The sequence below is a fragment of the Alligator sinensis genome, unplaced genomic scaffold (assembly GCF_000455745.1).
Source record: "Alligator sinensis unplaced genomic scaffold, ASM45574v1 scaffold301_1, whole genome shotgun sequence".
NCBI lineage: Eukaryota > Metazoa > Chordata > Crocodylia > Alligatoridae > Alligator > Alligator sinensis.
In genome coordinates, this window is record NW_005842035.1 from 1,885,553 (window position 1) to 1,905,028 (window position 19,476).

At 45.5% G+C, this 19,476-nt stretch overlaps 1 protein-coding gene across 1 annotated transcript in view; it reads left to right on the forward strand.

Moving 5' to 3' along the window:
• Nucleotides 1-19,476, forward strand: part of PSMD1 (proteasome 26S subunit, non-ATPase 1) — a gene marked incomplete at its 5' end in the record, with an annotated part of 109,770 nt that overhangs the window by 65,325 nt on the left and 24,969 nt on the right. Inside the window, 2 exons of the mRNA XM_025202757.1 lie at nt 5,596-5,710; nt 7,988-8,104. Of these exons, the coding sequence (XP_025058542.1) occupies nt 5,596-5,710; nt 7,988-8,104 (232 nt within the window). The remainder of the gene's footprint in view (nt 1-5,595; nt 5,711-7,987; nt 8,105-19,476) is intronic.

Consider the following 19,476-nt stretch of genomic DNA (forward strand, 5'->3'; position numbering starts at 1 on the left):
GGGGCAGATGACCCAGCCAGGTGCTTGTCCAGTCTCCTCTTGAAGACCCCAGGGTAGGGGAGAGCACCACCTCCCTTGGAGCCCATTCCAGATCCCAGCAACCCTCACTGTGAAGAAGTTCTTCCTAATGTCCAACCTAAATCTGCTCTCCGTCAATTTGTGGCCATTGTTCCTAGTTTCTCCAGGGGTGCCCTGGTAAACAAAGCATCTCCTATTCCCTGCTGCCCTCCCCTGATGAATTATAGGTGGCCACAAGATCACCTCTCAGCCTTCTCCTGCAAAAGTTGAAGAGATCCAGGTCCCTTAGTTTCTCCTTGTAGGGCCTTGCCTGCAGGCCTCTGACCATATGAGCGGCCTCCTCTGAACCCTCTCGAGATTGTCCACATCCCTCTTGAAGTGTTGCGTCCAAAACTGGACGCAGTATTGCAACTATGGCCTGACCAGTGCCGCATAGAGGGGAAGGATCACCTCCCCGGACCTGTTCGTCGTGCACCTGCTAATGCATGATAAAGCACGGTTAGCTTTAGTGATCACTTCGTCACCCTGACGACTCATGTTCACCTTGGAGTCAGCTATGACTCTGAGATCCCCTTCTGCTGTGCTGCTGAGAAGGTCGTCCCCCAGCCTGGAAGTGTGTTGGTGGGTCTTTTTGCCCAGGTGCATCGCTTGTCTTTGTTGAACTGCATCCTGTTTCGTTCTGCCCATTTTTCCAACCTCTCCAGATCCGTCTGGATCTGTTTCCTACCCTCTGGTGCGTTAATTTTGCCCATAATTTGGCATCATATGCAAACTTGGACAGGGTGCTCTCCACGCCCTCGTCCCAGTCACTGATGAAGACATTCAACGGCACCGGTCCAAGGACCGAGCCTTGCAGGACCCCGCTGCCCACATCTTTCCAGGTCGATACCGACCCGTCCACCACCACTCTCTGGGTGCAGCCCCTAAGCCAAGTTGTCACCCACCTGACCGTGCAATTATCTACATCGCCGCCGCTCAGTTTATTTACCAGAACAGAATGAGATACCGTATCAAAGGCCTTCTTAAAGTCTAGGTAGATGACATCTACCTCAACTCCTGCGTCTACACATTTTGTGACCTGGTCATAAAAAGAAACAAGGTTAGTCAGGCAGGATCTGCCTGCATTGAATCTGTGCTGATTTCCTTTCAGCATTATTTCCCCTGCTGGGCTCCCACAAATGTGGTCCTTAATGTTATTTTTTCCAGAGTTTTCCCAAGGATCGAGGTGAGACGAACTGGCCTATAGTTTCCCTATTTCTCCTTCCTCCCCTTCTTGAAAATAGGGACCACACTGGCCCTTTTCCAGTCCTCTGGGACCTGACCGGAGCACCACAAGTGCTCGAACAGCCGTGCCAGCAGCTCTGCTATGACACGGGCCAATTCCTTCAGCACCCTTGAGTGAAGATCATCCGGGCCCGCTGCTTTGAACACATCCAGCCCCTCCAAGTGCCCCTTTACTAAGTCTGCGCTAACAGTAGGTTGTCTGGCATCCCTCCTGTGTCTATCTATGATTTATGAAGGTTTGTCCTTCAAACCTATTGCACTCCTCTGTTTCCAGATTTCCCACTTGGGGTCATTTGTCAAATACTATAAGCCTGTTACCCACAGAACGGGCTTAGCGAGTGTTACGGCTTAAACACTGATGCTTAATTTCCCCCTCTCATACCAGGATGTTCTCCCTTTGTAAAGCTGCTTTGCAGGGCTTTGTCTCCTACCATAGCTCCCAGTCGCAGTCTGATGTCCGATGTCCTAGGATTCTGGGGTTTTTCAATTCTTCAAATGGTGAGGAAGTATGAGGGTGACTTTTGTGGGGTACCCTGGATTATTCATAGAGGAAGTGGGGTTCCCCAGATGGCTTGGCCTCTGCAGTTGATTGGCACATCCATATTTCAGTCATCTCAAGCTTTTTCCAAGCCAAAGAGCCAGGTGTTGAGCAGGACAGACCAGATGGATGTGTGCATGTGCACAGACAATTCAGAAGTCAGCTCTCTGATGAAGCTAGCCTGGGGTGAGATCTGTAGTTGCAAAGAGGGGAGGCATTGCCTCCACCATGCATGCAGGTGATGAGAGACTGTTTTCACCAGAGATTAATATTTTCATCTGCTTGGTTGTTATTTTATTTTCAGTACTTAGAAAGGTGCATTTAGCTATGAATGTTTCAAGTGTCTGGAAAAGATCATCAGACTTCATTCCTGCCTCTCTCCCATTCTTTTGCCCCCTGGTAGTCGGGTGCACATGAGACCACCTATGAGACTGTTTGACTGCTGTAGTAATGGAGTATGTGTATAAGAGTATTCAAAACAGTCGTAGCAAGTCTCCTTGATTATTAGAAATAACCCATTTACAACTGAAATTTACAGTTGGCTTAGATTTAATCCTGATTTATTTTTTTAAATAAGACCTTCCCAGATCTTCTCACAGGTGGTCAATCCCAAGCCAGGTTCGCAACATGAGTCACATACGTGGACGTCGGTGCCTGCGAGGGACGTTACAGCTTCTTTGCCAGCAGATGTTTCTGTGCTCTTTGTCGCACGAGCCGCCTGGCGAGCGCTTGCTGAAGTAAAGCAAACACCAGGGTGTTAAGTTGTTGTGCACTGGCCTGAGTCTTCGGCACGGTGAAATGCTTACACTCATTTATTAAAAGGCTCGTCATTCCCAGTCTGCACAGCAGCTCATTTTTTAAGGGCACTGTCAGCATTCAAGCTGTTATTTGAGCAGGCAGTCAGCAGGGCATTTTATGTACGTCTGAGTCGCTCATCCTCGCACCTACTGCCAGCGCTGCTTGCTTTTAGCTGATCCTCCCCTCTGCCCCTCTATTTCCATTCCTTGTCACGGTTGCATCTTAAAGGCGACAGAGCTACCAGCCCTCCCCATGAATTTCTCTTGAACCTCAGCGTCGTTCCCTTTTTGTTGGCTCTTCCCCCTCCCCAAGCTATTTTTGTTCTTATAAAAGTGCTGCCCTAGACCATCACTCCTTGCTGGCTAGACATTTCGTGGAGGAAGCCTCATAAGGAGATAGGCCACTGATAGAAGGGGATGGGAGGAAGTGTTCAGCCTCCCCAAATTCATCACTATCTTACCCCTGTCTGACTAATTGCCGCCTTTACTGTGGGGTGGTCAAGCTGAACTGCTTCAGCAGCATTTGAACTAACCGTGGACACTCGGTTGGATGTGGGAGGAGGGCTGTTGGGAGTAGTGGTAGGAAGAAAAGTGGTCTGGATGTCTCTGCACACCTGAGGGATGTAGGTATTTGAGTATGATCATTCCTGTATAAAATGGAAAATGTGACACACATATTTAAATAAGAATATATACAAGTATAAGCATATATTTATATATAAATATATAAGCATAAATATATATAAATAGAAACATATATTTAAATAAGAAGCCAACCTTTGAATTTTAGAGCATCCTTTTTCCTTTGCGTGGCTCCCCCGTCTCTCCGATGCCTGTGTGGTACGAGACTGTCTCTTAACACCAGAGCAGCGGTTCTCAGCTTCCAGGGGGCTGTGACATGGGTGCCTCCTGCAAAGATGGATCAAAGAGAGCAACCGCAACTGGAGCCTGTGCTCCTTCTGCACCCTTACTGCACATGCTCCTGCTGAAAGAAGATTGCCTGGCAGATGGGTCTGTCCTGCACTCCTCTGTTTCTGGGAGCAGCACACGGTCGGATCCGCAAGGGCTGTACAAGAGCCAAATGCTCTGGCCTCAGCCTTCTGCATTGCCCATCTGGAGGGATGATGCTGAGCTTTGGAGCCCTTTACACTGATCAATCAGAGGGGTCCTGCTGGGCTGGAGCAGCTCTTTGCACAGCCCAACTGCAGGAACTGGGTGCAGGGACCCCCCAGGGCAGGTAAAAACCAACCTCCTTCCACCCCACAGGGGCACAGGGGAGTTTTGCCCAGGAGACTAAACTAGTTACCCCCTTTGCTCCTGCCAGAAAACCCTAATACAGGTGAGAAGGTGGGACAACCCCCTGGCTGAGAAGTACTGAGGCAAGCGGAGGCAGTGGTTCTCAACCGGGGGTGGGTACCACCACATTTGGAAAAGTGGCTGAGGACACCCTGACTTGAAAAAGATTGAGAACTGCTGCAATAGAGGCTGCCATGTCTTTACATACGAACACTGACTGATCCTCCTCATAACGCCCGTCACCTGGGAGGAGCTGGATCATTCCCGTTGTCCCAGACGGGGACCTGTGCTGTGGAAAAACAAAACCAACGGCCCAAATTTGCTGAGTGAGTCGTAACCAAAGTTTGAACCTAAAGCATTCCTGGCTCTCCGCTCTGTTTTCACATCTTTAGCTTGCTTCATGTCGGTGTAAAATTGGGCTAGAGTATCGCTGCAGAGCATGGTGGAAATCTTGTCTGAAAACTGCATGGAGGGTAGGATAGATTGGAACCTTATAGACCAAGCATGGTACAGGTATATACAGGTACATATATACATGCACATGTAAAGCACAAGTTTTGGGCGACTGAAGCTCACTTAAAGTTACAGCCATCCCCTCTAATGATGAGTAGGCCAGAAAGGAGTGTAGGAAGACTCTTGTCCTAGGTAACATGATGACTGACACTATAGAAAAAAGCTGGGTAGTCGGTTCAGTCCATTCACTGCACCTCATACTTTTCCTTTCTCTCTCTTTCAGGCACATGCACGTGCTAACCACATTCATATATTGCTACTGTCAGAGTGGCCAAGCCAGCTAACCTTAAAAGATTAGCCTTGACAAGTCTGAGAGCAGTTTGTAGCGCTTCTGAGTTACGCACTTGAGTTGCGAGAATGCGGTCTCCTCCACTGCAGAGGGAAATCGCTTTGAGAGGCTTACTTAAAATAAATAAATAAATAAACTGCTTTGCTGCTCATGAAATGTGGAACCTGGCAGGTACTGGATTAAGTGATAAAATGTGACCTTTAAGTAGGAGTGAAATGAGGATTCCCCAGCTGTTAAAGGGCTGTGTGGTGTGCCAGGGAAGTGAAATATTTGAATATTTGTGGTAGTGTTTGCATCAGCAATGATAACTTCATGCTCTCAGCCTGCTGCAGGGGAAAATGGGAGTCTTCTCGGTGCTGTTGGCCACAGGTTAGAAATGCCACTATTGTGGTGGGCTGGCCTACAGGGTTGGTGGCATGTTTGAAGTGGTCTGTGTGAGGTATCTGTTGATGGACACTGTACATGGAGGCTGAACTTGTCTTCCCCTTGCTTCAGGTGAGCTGCAGAAAGGCATGGGCTGCATTTGTACTAGTATGTCATCCCAGAACTATAATCCCTTTAAAAAAAACCCATGAGAAATGATCTGTTCAGGGTAGGAGCCGTGCGTCTCTGGCTATACATGGTGCTGGTAGCTTTTTTGTCTCAGCTGGAGCTTGCTGCTGGGGAACCTTCCCAGATGTTCTCCCAGGCACGTCCGTGGCCTGTCCTTCTCTAGCCTAGTTGAAAAGCTGAATTAGAAACATGCAGAATGAGCAGATTGTGTGGAAGGAAGGCTTATCTTTTCGGCGTGGTCAAGGCACACAATCTCCAGATTCTCAAATCATATAATAACACAAGCTTTTCCTTTGGTCTCCCTCTAGGACTCCAGAGCAGTGTCCAAGCGTAGTTTCTTTGCTCTCCGAGAGCTACAACCCACACGTGCGTTATGGGGCAGCAATGGCTCTGGGCATCTGCTGTGCTGGGACTGGAAACAAGGTAAGGAGAAAAAGCCACCAGCTCCTGCACCAAGAATCCTTCTGCTGTCTTGCTTTCTGGAGAGATATTCGTGCAAAAATGTCACGTGAAACAAGTTTTACATGCATGCTTTATTGGCATGGCCTCCAGCTCTTGCGTGCATGCGTGCGTGTCCCTGCCTCAAATTTCCTTACCTCTATCCTGGATTTTTTTTCTTTTTTATGTCTCCTTTATGTAAATTTTGATGATTACTGACGGAAATCTTTTTTCATCAGTCTGTGAGTGCTGGGTGAATCGTTTATCGATAAGAATCAAATCCTGCCAAGCCTGTTCATAATTCACATGATAGCCACTTAGCAAAGTAAAGTGCCTGAAATTAATATTCGTTGAATATACTGTGCTTTAAATATCCGAGTGTACTTGGAGAATTATTTTCTTTTCAAGAGGTGAGAAGTCTATTTGTTAGTATAATGAGTGGAAATACATTTTTTTTTAATTGCTCCAAAGGAACTACATTTTAACCAACCAAAATAGTAGACCTCAGGTTTTATAATGAACTCTAAAGGTCATTAACTTCATTTGCATTTTTAAGCACCATCCCTTTCTCCAGCAGAACTCCTTCCCAGCCGGTGCTAGTAATCCATTTTTCCATCCTCTGATAACCATACACATGCATGAACAATGAGACCCACATTATGAAGTACACATGGTTGTGACATGCTCTATTTTTTTGCCTTTAGCTAACTTGCCTGTGATGCTTACTAGCTTAGAAAGCATGCTGGAAGCCATGGCACTGAAGATCTAATGTTCTTTGACATGTGGCATCTGACAAGTTAATTGAATGGAAATGTTCTTAGTCCTACAATCCAAGTCTGTTTTATTTCCAGTTAATTTGTATGATCAAGATAATAGAACTTGCCTGGCTGAGGTTCTGTACTCTGTTTCTCAAGTAAAGATCTGAAGCATCTGTTTATGTTGGAATGCGTCTTCTGGGGCTTCTTTCACCATGTTTTAAACGCTAAGTTGGGAGATTGGAAATCAAGTTAAGCTTTTTGTTAGGCTGACGAGTACTTCCATTGCACACAGTCCATAAATAGTATTGAAAGCGTGCAATCGTACAAATGGGGCACAAAGCAGTATATGCAAGGAGGTACAACCCAACCTTTTAAAAGCAACCACATCAATACAGAAAGTTCACGTGGCAAAAAGTAAGCCTGATTCTCAGTGTAACTCCTAGAATTAGTGTTTTATTAGTATTTTGATTCAAATCAAGCTGCCTTTCTCAGTGAGTCTCCTACTGATGTATTTCTAGATATCTACGTCTGTGGTGGGGTATTGGCAACGTGGAAGCCTGCACAACAGATTGCTAGCTAGATTCCATCCTAATTGCTAGAAAGTGGTAGCATAGTGATTAAGGGATGGGAGTTCTTTGAGTATCCCACCACAGGATGGAGTCTGAGTAACGATCTCATTTGGTCACAACCCCCTGCATTCTGTATTTCTACACCACATAAATACCACTCTGCAGACGTATCATTTGGAGACCATATGCATGTACAAGCAGCTATACAACACCCTTTTCTGATGGGTTATGCACATCCCCAGAACCCGGAGGAGCCCTGTTTGGAAATGTAAATTTTCAGATGTAGTAACTCCTTCGCACACCATACTGACACTCGCTTTGGAGAGGAACAAGAGCCCTTTGTATCCATCACCAACATGCATTACAATAGACTCTCTCTCCTGGATAGCTTTTGCGACTTTTCACAATCCATAGTCAGTGTCTGGATGATGCTTGTTGATAAGTGCTTTAGAAATGCATTCTTTTCAATACATCTATTAGCTTTGCACATGACCTGGCCAGGAAGGTTTCTGACGGTAAACCATCAAATCTGAAGAAGCAGTTGTAAGTTCTGAAGATACCCCTTAGCAATCTCCACTCATAGAAGGGCAAGCAGTGTATATATAATCGGTGGAAGAAATCTTTATTAAAGACTGAGAGAAGATGTCAGGAATTCTAACCTGCAAAATACATCTTGCATTCTTGTTTACAGCTGCAACACTTTTCTGTAATTCTGACACTAGCCTTTGTTCAGCAGTTAAATTCCTTTCATAACTTTTTGATCCTTGAATGAAAGCAAATCTCTCCTGTGTTTACTCCGATATTAACGGCGGACAAAACGTAGATAATAAAGTAAACTATAGTTTATGGCTCTAATTTAATAAACTTGCAGCAAGCCTGGTGTTTGAAAAGTAAATAAGGTTAACATGGAGGGGGGGTGTTGTTTTTGTTTTTAGGAAGCAATTAATTTGCTCGAGCCAATGACAAATGATCCCGTGAATTACGTGCGTCAAGGAGCTCTGATTGCATCTGCACTTATCATGATCCAGCAGACTGAGATCACCTGTCCAAAGGTAATTGGTTACTCCCTGGATTGGAGTGGGGAGGGGAAATGGGCTTGGGCAAAGATGATGTTTTAGAGGCTAGATGTGCTAGGTTCTGTACATACATTTCAAGGGAGAGCGAGCCTGATTATATATACTGTGTTTAATTTAGTACTAATCAGCTTCTGGGGTGATGGTTGTCTGGGAACTACCCATTATAGCCACGCATCTGTGGCTCATCCTTCACTTTCAGCCGCAACAATTTTACTGTGTAGTTGCTGAAACTACCTCGGTGAGCAACCTCCAGCTGCCACCCCCAACCTCCCACCTATTTGCGATGGTGATGGGGAACTATTTACTGCCTGAGTCCACTTGTATTTTTAGCGATCTCCTGGGTTGTGCTAGGCAAAAGACTTTTTGTATTTTGACAAAAGTGCAGCCAGAGATGCAACAAATACAAATAAGGTGATTTAAAGGGAGTAGAAACTCAGATGGCTCCTTTCCCAACAAAGGACTGCACCCCCTGATTTTTGATGAATATATATACAGGTGCTTTCTCAAGGTCAGGAAAAGAGCTGCATTGGCAGGTGCAAGATAAAAAGTATAAATGAGGGGTTAAGTGGTTTATAAGCTGGACAGGGAAAGCAGGTGACCATCACGCTAAAAACAAAAACAAAAAAAAGAAAAGGAAGTCATCTTTATAAGCTAGAGTTTATGGACTCAAGTCAAATAATTTCCTGTATATAGAACGGTAGGAGACACAAGCAAGACAGACACTTCAGAGTAGGAATTGCTTCCTGAAAAATGTGCTAATTTTATAAGCAGAGCTCAGGCTTGTCCAGTTTCACCCTTCTTAAAGGAAGAAATTAAGCCAAAATCAAATATCCCGACACACCACTATCCCAGTTTCTGACCCAAAGGTCACAGCAGCGCTTGCGGCTGATCAGACCACTGCTGAGAGCAACCCAAAGCTAGCTCCCACGAAAGGCGAAAGGGCATTCGTGTAGAGTTGCTAAACAAAGGGAGCTCTTAAGGGAATATTTCCAGGCAGATTAATAATAGAGTGTATAAAGCGATCTCCTTAAGGGGTCTGTGGAGGACTTAAATATTACAGGGAGCTATTTTGCATTGGCAAGAAGATAGATTTGTAGCCTAGTTCACCAACTCGCTATCTCTTCTTCCCATCTCTTATTTTTCTTTGAAAACAGGAATAAGAATTTAGGATAGTTTCTCAAGCTGTCCTTGGATTATGTGGTCAGTTAAGAAGTTATTTATTGTCCATGGGAAACTTCTCTGGAGCTGTTTGTCAGTCCAAAGAGAAATTTTTTAGTTGGATGCTGAAGTTAAGGATGTCGACAGTCTTTTGGATGATGCAGTCTAGTCTCTTTGGATTCTTGTATTGTGTTCCCCATTAATGTGTGTGAGCACCTACGTTTCTACTTTAGCAGCTAACCCTAGGCAGTTTGGATTTTGCATGAAGCCAGGATTTGAATAGGTTGTTTTGAGTGGAGTGGAGGCTAAGAAGGTCTTCAGTTCAGCGATGGGAGTATTTTCAAGTATTGTGTACGTGAGAGATAATCATTTTATATATATTTGATGTAATCCAAGACCACCTTTGTCAGAATGTTTCAGTCTTGGTTTATATATCTATAACCTTTTAGCCTTGGATTATATAGTCTTGGGTCTGTATTTAAAAATACCAAAGATGAGAGCTAAGCGGTTTCTTAAAGTCGAAACAAGGTCTAGTAAAAGGCAGAAACTTGTATAATAAACCGTTGTGCCATTACTTTGAGAGTCAGGATTTCTTACACTGTTAGCATACATAGGTACGTAATTTTATTGCCATTGTTTTCACACACACCCCCTCTCGGTATATGTACGCACAAAAATTGAGTTTTTATACTGTTGGATTGTTTTTCGACAGAAAATAGCTTTCCAGCTAAATGTTGTTTTTTTTTTTTTTTTCCCCTCAAGACTTCAATTTTTTACAAAATTAGAAATCTAAAATTTTGGGGCTTCTGTTCCAGAACCCACCTGATATTCAGGTTGTTTTTATTGCTGGTGTATGTATGTACATGCTTTTATGACTGTTATTTTCATCTTTCACTTCCCACTGTCACGTTTTGAAAACTAAAGCTTTGGGGTTTCTGTTGCAGAAATCAGCAGACTAAAAATCCATTTTCATGGAGATTTTTCTTGGAGGGTGGGAACAGCTTCCAGGCCAGTTGTAGTCGCGAGCTTTTTGGGTGACAAAGATATAAGAGCTAGTATGCATGCAGATTTGTGTATAGATTTGATTTCATAGATGTCTAGGGTCGAAAGGGACCTATTAGATCATCGAGTCTGATCCCCTGCTTTGGGCAGGAAAGAGCACTGGGATCAGGTAACCCCAGCCAGGTGCTTCTCTAGTCTCCTTTTAAACATCTCCAAGGTAAGGGAGAGCACCACCTCCCTTGGAAGCCCATCCCAGATTTTGGCAACCCTTCAGGATCACCTCTCAGCCTTCTCTTGCGGAGGCTGAAGAAATTCAGGTCTCTCAATCTGTCTTCATAGGGTCTTACCTGTAGGCCCTCAACCGTATGTGTAGCCCTCCTCTGAACCCTTTCCAGGTTGTCCACATCCCTCTTGAAGTGCGGTGCCTAAAACTGGACGCAGTACTCCAACTGCAGCCTGACCAGTGCTGCATTGAGGGGAAGCATCACCTCCCTGGACCTGCTCGTGATGCACCTACTACTGCAGGCAAGAGTGTGGCTAGCCTTACTTATTACCTCATCACATTGGCGACTCGTGTTCATTTTTGCATCAACGATGACTCTGAGATCCCTTTCCACTGCTGTGCTACTTAGCGTGGTACTTGCCAGTCTCTAAGTGTATTGGTGCTTCTTTCTCCCCAGGTGCAGCACCTTGCACTTATCCCTGTCCAATTCCATCTTATTCTGATCCACCCGCTTCCCCAGTCTATCCAAATCCTCCTGAATTTGCTCCCTACCCCTCTAGTGTGTTTACTATACCCCATAGCATAGCACGAGGCACAAATTGTATTGGATCCACAAGTGACTGGCCAAATGGCTCTTAATGGAGCTTGTCTGCTGAAGACAATGTTGGAATGATTAATCAGCTGACTTTGGCTATCATTTCTCACAAGTCTACTTTATGAGGAGTATAAAAGAAGGAAGTGCAAGGAGAGTTGATTTGTTAATCTGTTAAGGAGATTTAAATGCAGGAGAAAGAAAAATGTATGCATCTTGGCTGCATTGTCAAGCAGAGCAGTGCACTCCATGGAAAAACTCTTCTCAGTACTCTTCTAAAAACGGCAAGTGTTAGTAGCTCCCACACAATTCAAAGATGTGAAGGAGCTGGGATATGCAGGGTTGGGCTTGAATTCTTGAGTCTTGTAGTTAATTTACAGGGCTTGAACAATACGAAGAGGAGGGCCCTGACGATACACAGCCAGGCATTAATGTTATAATTGGAAGCAGTTCGTTTTTGGAATGTGTGTCAGTAGGGATCCTGGTTGGAGGTCTCGGTGCTTTGTGTGCGTGAGACCAGACTACTATTATTATTTTTTGAGTAGCAGTGTCCACGTGGGCAGTACGTCTGCTCTGTGTCACCATGCACGCTCAGACAAGGACACAGGGGGCAGGTTGGCAGCTAGACGTCTCCAGTTCTCCTCCCTCCCGTTCCCATACCACCGTGCCTCGCGCAGCAAGGTGGAACCCAAAAAACATGAACCTCCTGGTTCTCAGTTCAGGCTAGAAGCTCCTGAAGACATTTTAAAGACTTTAAAACTTCTCCGATACAATTGTTGGCAACTGCTCTGGTTCTGAGCAGTGTCACACCAGTAAAGATGTTCTTTGGAGCTTTGAGTCGGCCCCAGACTAGCAAGGGCCTGTCTGCAGGTTGGTCCCTCCAGGTGGTGATGAAATACCCACAGGTAAGGCTGACAACAGTATATCCCTGGCTGGGATGTTTGGCCCACCTGCTTGCATACATGTACATCATGCAACTTGCCAGGCTTTCTCATATGGCCCTCACAACTCCCCATCGAGACATCACATAAGCATTTCAGTTGTGGACACAGCTGAAATATCGTGTCACAGTTGGGTACCTAGTTGCACTCCTGTCCTTTGCTAGGTTTTGATCAAGTGCTGTCTGGCTTCGGGTCTTCAGCCTCCTAGAACATCATTCAACAGTTCACGCAGCTCCTGTGTATCCTCTGCAGCTATTTCAGCTACTGGTACAGAGCACTCGAGCCCAGGAGCCAGAGAGAGAGTTACATGCCTGTTCCTTACCTGAGCTTAACCTCTCTGTTCATAGCCAAGACTTATTTCCTCATTTCTAAGTTAGAAGGAACCAACCTCAGAGCTTGCAGCAAGCTCCCCTCGGTCTCCACGAGAGTCTTCCCTGCTTGTCGGCCTCCCTTGGTTTCTTCCCCAGCCCTTTTCCTTTTGCGGGGGGTCTTTGAGGTTTCAGGTCTCATTGGATTAATCTTATCCCTGTGAAGAGGACTCCAATCTAGCCTAGGTGGAGCCATCCACTGTTCCCTGAGCTCCATGGAAGCAGTATACCCTGAAGATGACTCTCAGTAATGCTCAGCCGTGGTACCACGACATCCTGGGGTGCCTTGAGATCCTTTCAGGGGTGCCACTGGTGCTGTACAATGTTAGCACTGTTAGGTGTGCAAACATAATTCATAAAATAAACCTAGAGATTTCAAGTAGGAATTCATCATTGTATTCAAAGCGTTTGGACCCGTTGTGCTCTGAGTTCTTTGCAACAAAAGAATTGCTTGACTATTAAAAAAATGAATGCAGGTTAGGAGCTGGCATGTTCTGAAGGGTGCCTTGAGTCTGCAAAGGTTGATAACCGCTGCTCTGTCTGGATCATTCTTTATTTTCCTGCTCTGGTCAATAACCCCGGTAGCCCATTCATTTAGACCTACCTGAATACACCAAGTTAATAAATAAAGTAACCTAGTGAACAGTTACATAATACCTATAAAAAAATATATATATATTTTCTCAGTCCATTGTGCCCTTGCTCCCACTATGTATAGGATGTTGTGTGCAGGGCACCTTCCCATCCTCAAAATAGTCACTCACCCTTCCTAATGGTGGTCTTTCAGCTGCAGATCCCATGACCAGGGTCTGAGTACATGGCCTTGATGGGCATAAAACTTAACTCCTGTGCGCAGCCGTGTAGTGGGATCTGCCTCAATTCCAGCAGTTCACAATAACAATAGAGTAAGGAACGGGCTTGTATGTACGTACAAAATTGCTTCTAGCAGCAGCCCTATACTCTTCAAGTTTGCAAATGAGCCTTTCTGGAAATAGCTGCTGTAAAATAATATGTGGACTAAGCAGAACCGTTTGAGTGGCATCACGGTGATATATGCTACAGCATGACTTATGAAATGAGTGAGCTGAGTTAATTTGACCGCCAGATTATCCCCTATTATTTGGACTTTAGCACTGGTTGGAAATTGCATTTTCCCTTGTCTGCTTCTGCGCACTCTGCAGACAATGCTTTGTTAAGCTGCTGGTTTAAGACTTAACGGCTGTCTGCATCTTGGACTCGGTCACCCTCCTAAAAAAACTTGTAGACTAGGACAAATGCATTTTCTTTACCAAAACAATTTAAGGTGAGGTGCCAGAACAGTTAGCAATCTCTCTGCTGTTTGTTGTACCCACTTCTCACTTCGCTGGCAAGTGAAGTGAACTCCTCTTTTGGAGGTGGAGAGAGCTACAGGTTTTCACCTTATTTGTAGAGTTTTGTAGCTTGGCAGCTTTAGTCTTAGATATGCTGTTAGCTTTATTGTCTGTCCTACCTCTAGGAAGGAAACAAATATATCACCTTAACAGTGCATAAAGATTGCTCAAACAATCCCTCTCTCCCTCCCTCCCTGCCTCCCTCCCTATACACACAGCCTTTTAAATTGTGCTTTTTCTTTTCCACATCTGTTAAGAAATGTCCTTGTTGGCTTGGGGGCAGCCTCACTGAAGTATAGATTGCAAAAGCACTACTCGCTTTCTTCGGGCAAATGGGTTTCAATAATTTAAATAAAGTCTTGGCTCTGCTGGGAGTTGTCTGGAAGTTACAGGTTGTTCAGAAAACCACACGGACGAGCATAGGCATAAAACTGATGAAGTCTTCTTGGAATCAAAACTTGTCTCCTCTTCCTAGGGGCTGCAGCCTTGGGAGCATATCCCACAGGCTTTTTTTTTTGTTTGTTTTTTTAACCTCTATTGCTACCTGTAATGTAAAGAATCAAACCAGTATAGGATTGGCACCCGTAAAGGTTGACTTTGAAACTCGGTTCCCCATTATAGTTACAATAAGACCATCATAAAGTGAGGATATGACAATTTTTCTTAGGCATCTGTAACCTGCAAGACTGGTTAGGAAAGCCAAGGGAGAGCAATGTTGCGTGTCCAGCTGACTCGTTATAACTTTGCATTTGGGCCAGTATGTTCATGGAGCCGGACAGGGCGCTGTTCAGGCCAAACTCAATAGTTTCAATTTGGGTTTGTCCACTCTTGTTCTGAGGCCTCCATGGCCTAGTGTGAGAGCTCTGTTCTGGGGCTGGGTGATCATCAGACAGGATCTGGAAGAGCATCAGATTTTGGTGTGAAATGCCTGAGCCTGGATGCTGGCATGTTGTTGAACTCTATTTACAGTAGGTTGCCAAAAATCTTCCTGGGGAGGTACAAACTCTCAACACTGGCAAATTTGCCCCTACATTGCTCTCTCACAAGAGCATTATTCAGTTACTTCTGCGCTCAGACCTCTATCATTGAAGCCCTGGCTCTTTTGCATATTTTATGGAGCATCTGGCAGCCAGATCTGCTTCACCAGCATCGACTAGGAAGACCGTCAGTGTTTGCACATGATATTGTGAAGAAATGGTTCCAAAGCACTGCTGCGTCCGAACCTCCTCCTTCCTGAAGTGTCAACCCCAGTGCTTGCTAAAGTAAATAGAAACTTCATTTGAAGCTTTGGGAAGAAGCTTTTTTATCATTTACCTCTTAGCCCCACTCTTCTTGCAGCAACGACTTCAGGCAGGAGCCTGTGGGATCCAAGTTTTAAGGTCCCACCCTTTTATTAAGGCCTGCATCCCAAACACAGTGATTTTTTTTTTTCCAGTTTCCATTTTAACCAATCCATTAATTTCCAAATGTTCTTCTCTAAACTTCACTTATCACTAAGAAACAGTAGGATGAATAGCTTAGCTGCTAAGAGCTTTTAGCTATTATTCAGAGGCGGTGTGAAATTTGTCTAAAATAACTGTAGTTTATAAGGGGTCAATCTAAAGGGTTCACTGGAGCTCATCTTGACTCACAGCTTCTCAAAGTGGATAAAACTTCTGCTGTCTGATCTGAAGCATTTACAACAGCACCAGTGACTGCCACTCTTGGTTTTCTATAATACCCAAATGTTATAATCACCTGTAACAACCCTGAAGACATCTCTGCATCTGAAGACCTTGAAATACACGCTTCACATTGTCCAAACCCCTTGCTTAAGAAGTTTGCAAATTGGTTACAGAAGTGCTTTTCTGCTACTTAGAAAAACACCCTGAATAAAAGCATAAAATGAATTTCTAAGTCTGGTTCTCAGTGCTAGACAATCGTTTTGTTTACCCTTAACCAGCTCTTAACTACTTACAAATTTACTACTGACAATACCATATTTAAGAAGGGGAAGGAGGAAGATCCAGGGAACTCCAGACCAGTCAGCCTCACCTCAGTCCCTGAAAAAATCATGGAGCAGATCCTCAAGGAATCCCTTTGTAAGCACTTGAGGAGAAGGTGATTAGGAACAGTCGGCATGGATTCGCCAGGGACAAGTTATGCCTGACCAACCTGATTGATGATGAGATGACTGGCTCTGGGGATGCAGGGAGACCAGTGGTTGCAGTGTACCTTGATTTTAGCAAGGCTTTTGATACAGTCTCCACAGCAGTCTCCCAGGCAAGCTAAGGAAGTACGGACTGGATGAATGGACTGTAGGGTGGATAGAAAACTGGCTGGAGCATTGGGCTTAGAGTAGTCATCAATGGCTCAGTGTCTGGTTGGCAGCTGGTATCAAGTGGAGCGCCCCAGGGGTCAGTCCTGGGACCGGTTTTGTTCAATGTCTTCATCAACGATCTGGAAGATGGGATGCAGTGCACCTTCAGCAAGTCTGCAGATGACATCAAGCTGTGGGGAGCAGTAGACATGCTGGAGGGTAGGGCTAGGATCAGAGTGACCCAGACAGATTGGAGGATTGGACCAAAAGAAATCTCATGAGGTTCAACAAGGACAAGTGCAAAGTCCTGCACTTAGGATGGAGCAATCCCATGCACCAGGACAGGCTGGGAGCTGAGTGGCTGGGCAGCAGATCTGCAGAAAAGGACCTAGAGGTGACGGGACAAAAAGCTCAATATGAATCAGCAGTGTGCCCTGGGTGCCAAGAAGGCTAACGGCATCCTGGGCTGCATTGGTAGGAGTGTTACCAGCGGATCAAGGGAAGCAAATCTTCCCCTCTATTCAGCACCGGTGAGGCCACATCTGGAGTCGTGTCCAGTTTTGGGCCCCCCCATTACAGAAAGGATGTGGATAAATTGGACAGAGTCCAGCAGAGAACAACAAAAACGTTGGGGGGCTGGGGCACATGGCTGGTGAGGAAAGACTGGGGGAACTGGGCTTAGTCTAGAAGAGAAGACTGAGGGAGGACTGAATATAGCAGCCTTCAGCAGCGGGGTTGCAAAGAGGATGGAGCTGGGCTGTTCTCAATGGGGGCAGATGGCAGGACAAGGAGCAATGGGCTCAAGTTGCAGCAAGGGAAGTTGAGGTTAGATACTAAGAAGAATTTTCTCCCTAGGAGCTGGTGGACTCTCCATCCTTGAAGGTTTTTAGGACCCAGGTAGACAAAGTCTTGGCTGGGATGGTGTAGTTGGGACTGGTCCTGCTTGGAGCAGGGTTTGGACTAGATGTGACCCCCTGAAGTCCCTTCCAGGCCTAACTTTCTATGATTCTAAGATGAGTTGCTTCTAGTTGATGTCCCAGCTGCGGGATCTATGCTGGCAGTACTTGAAAGAGAAAGACTACGGCTTTCCAGAGAGTTGCCAGCAGTGATCCACATACCTCACTTTTGAAGCTTTACTTGACAGGTTTTCGAGTACGTGAGAAGGAACTGAAGTTGGTTGGAGCCACCACTTAAAGAAGTTTGCTCTTGAATGTTACGTTCTCTGGGGGTTGCACATTGCATCAAAGGCCAGGTTGTGGTTGTTGACTGAGCCCCTGTTCCCTCTTAACAGCCTTGCCTTTCCCATTCTGTTGACTGTGCGTGAACATTAAGTGTTGGATGAAAACAGCCTCGGCACTGATTTTCATCCATTTTGCAAAGACTTTATTTGCCAGAAAGCTTGCTGCCAATGAACTCTCATCTCTATTTGCATCAAATGAAGTCAGGAGAGAGTGCTGCATTCTGCTTTTTGAAGCAGAAACGCTCAAGTATGTGAGCCCGGGTTGTTTTCTCAGTATTTCTGATGTTGCATGTCGGTTGTTTTTAGCTTCATTAGAAATCAGCGATGTATCATTTTAGCCTTTGTGAATTATTAAGATGGTAAACCGTATATTGTTACCAGGGCTGAAGTGAGTCACCGCTTTTGTTTTAGTGAACTCCTGGAAGCGACCCAAATGAAATAGGTCTGTCTAAATACTATAAAACTTTTAAGTGCCAAGAGGTCCTGCGGGAGATAGAAGGGTTTGTAAGTTTAATGGCACATTTAACAGTCATTTAAATAGGAGATTTTTTTAATGTGCTCATTGTTGTGACATCTGGGTACATGTCACGAATTGAAAAGAAGTACCAGATGAAAGTAAGCTGCCCTCGCTAGCTCCAGTCACCATACCACTCCAGCAGTCTTTCCTGCCCAAAGCAGGGGGGCTGGACCCAATGATCTCATGAGGTCCCTTCCAGCCCTAAACTTCTGTGAATGTCATTGGAGAGACCCGTGGGTGATCCACGCAGTGATCATCAAAAACCGCACGTGGACGACTGGTAAACTCAAGTCTAGACAAAATATTGGAAAGAGGGAGCAGTGTTGCTGGAAGCACCTTGATTCCCCCGGATGCACTGCCAGCTCGAGAGCCCAGTCCAAATGTTGTTAGGGCCTTAACATGCATGGTCAACTGCAAGATGAACTCATGAAGAGTGGACTTGCATTCATTTGGAGCCATTTCAACACACATTAAACTGTCAGCAGCTGTTGTGTTTGAATTGCTCAGTTTGAATGAGCTGAGAACGATTCAGATGTAGCAGATATGCTCCACTTTTTAACCCCGGATGAAGCCCCTTTTGAAAGGGCCCCCAGTGTGCACATACCTACACCCCTAGGTAACTAATTCAGGTAACTAACTCTAAACCTCCTACAGTATTTGCCCAAGTGGCTGCAGCAGCAGGAGTCTGTGCTCTGTGTTTAAGTCAGCAAAGTGCATTAAGACACGTCTGAGACTTCTGCTTCGGCCATGAGGTTAGAGTAGGCAATTGTCAATCCTCTGGATCATGGTGTAGCTGTAAGAGGTCTGGTCAGGTGCCCAATGGGTCAATTTGTGGCTGACCAGCCCAATTCTAGAGCGACACAGTTTGTTACAAGTTTCACAGATCCATGTTGTAACTCAGGGTCCAGACATTCCCGTATGCAAGTCTCTTTGTCATTTTGGCCAGTATAGATCACATCCATGACCTTCAGTGCATAGGTCTAGGCAAGAGTATGGAGGAGCGGGGCCTCCCTAGATCTAACACCCCCCCCCCCCCCCCTTTAGACCATAGAGACCGAGTCCTCCAGCCAGCCCGAGTCCAGATGTTCAGCAGTCCCCAGCTCTCCCCAGTTGGCTGGGGCTGCCTCCCCAGTGGTAGGCTCGCAGCTCCTTGGCTGGGCTCGGTGCAGGTGATGCCTTGCTGGCTGACTCCGTTCTGTTAAAAGAAACACAACTTCCACTTGAGTGGGGAGCAGCATAAGCCATCTTTGGACCCATTGCTACTCGGGGACACCCCGGGCTCAGCGATCACCCTCTGCCGGAAGCGAGCTGTTCCCTGACCCAAGAACTACCTTTCATTTCGCAAGCCAGGCCTTTCTGCCCTGAGAGCGGAGGCGCTCCACTGTCAGACTCCAGACGCCAGTGTGAACATTAGCAGTTCTGCTGAATGTCTCCTTGCTTCATCAAGGATCTGTTTCTCTGAAGATTTGATTACGGTGTAAATTCCAGATCACAGTCTTTGGGGCCAGCAATTTTTCAAAGCCTCATAGGAACCGTCAGGTTTTTGTAAATAACCGCAACCCAAAACCCAGGGCCCGGAGCCACAGGAATGAGGTGGCAATATTGTAAACAGGGGGCAATGTAATTTTAATACTCAGA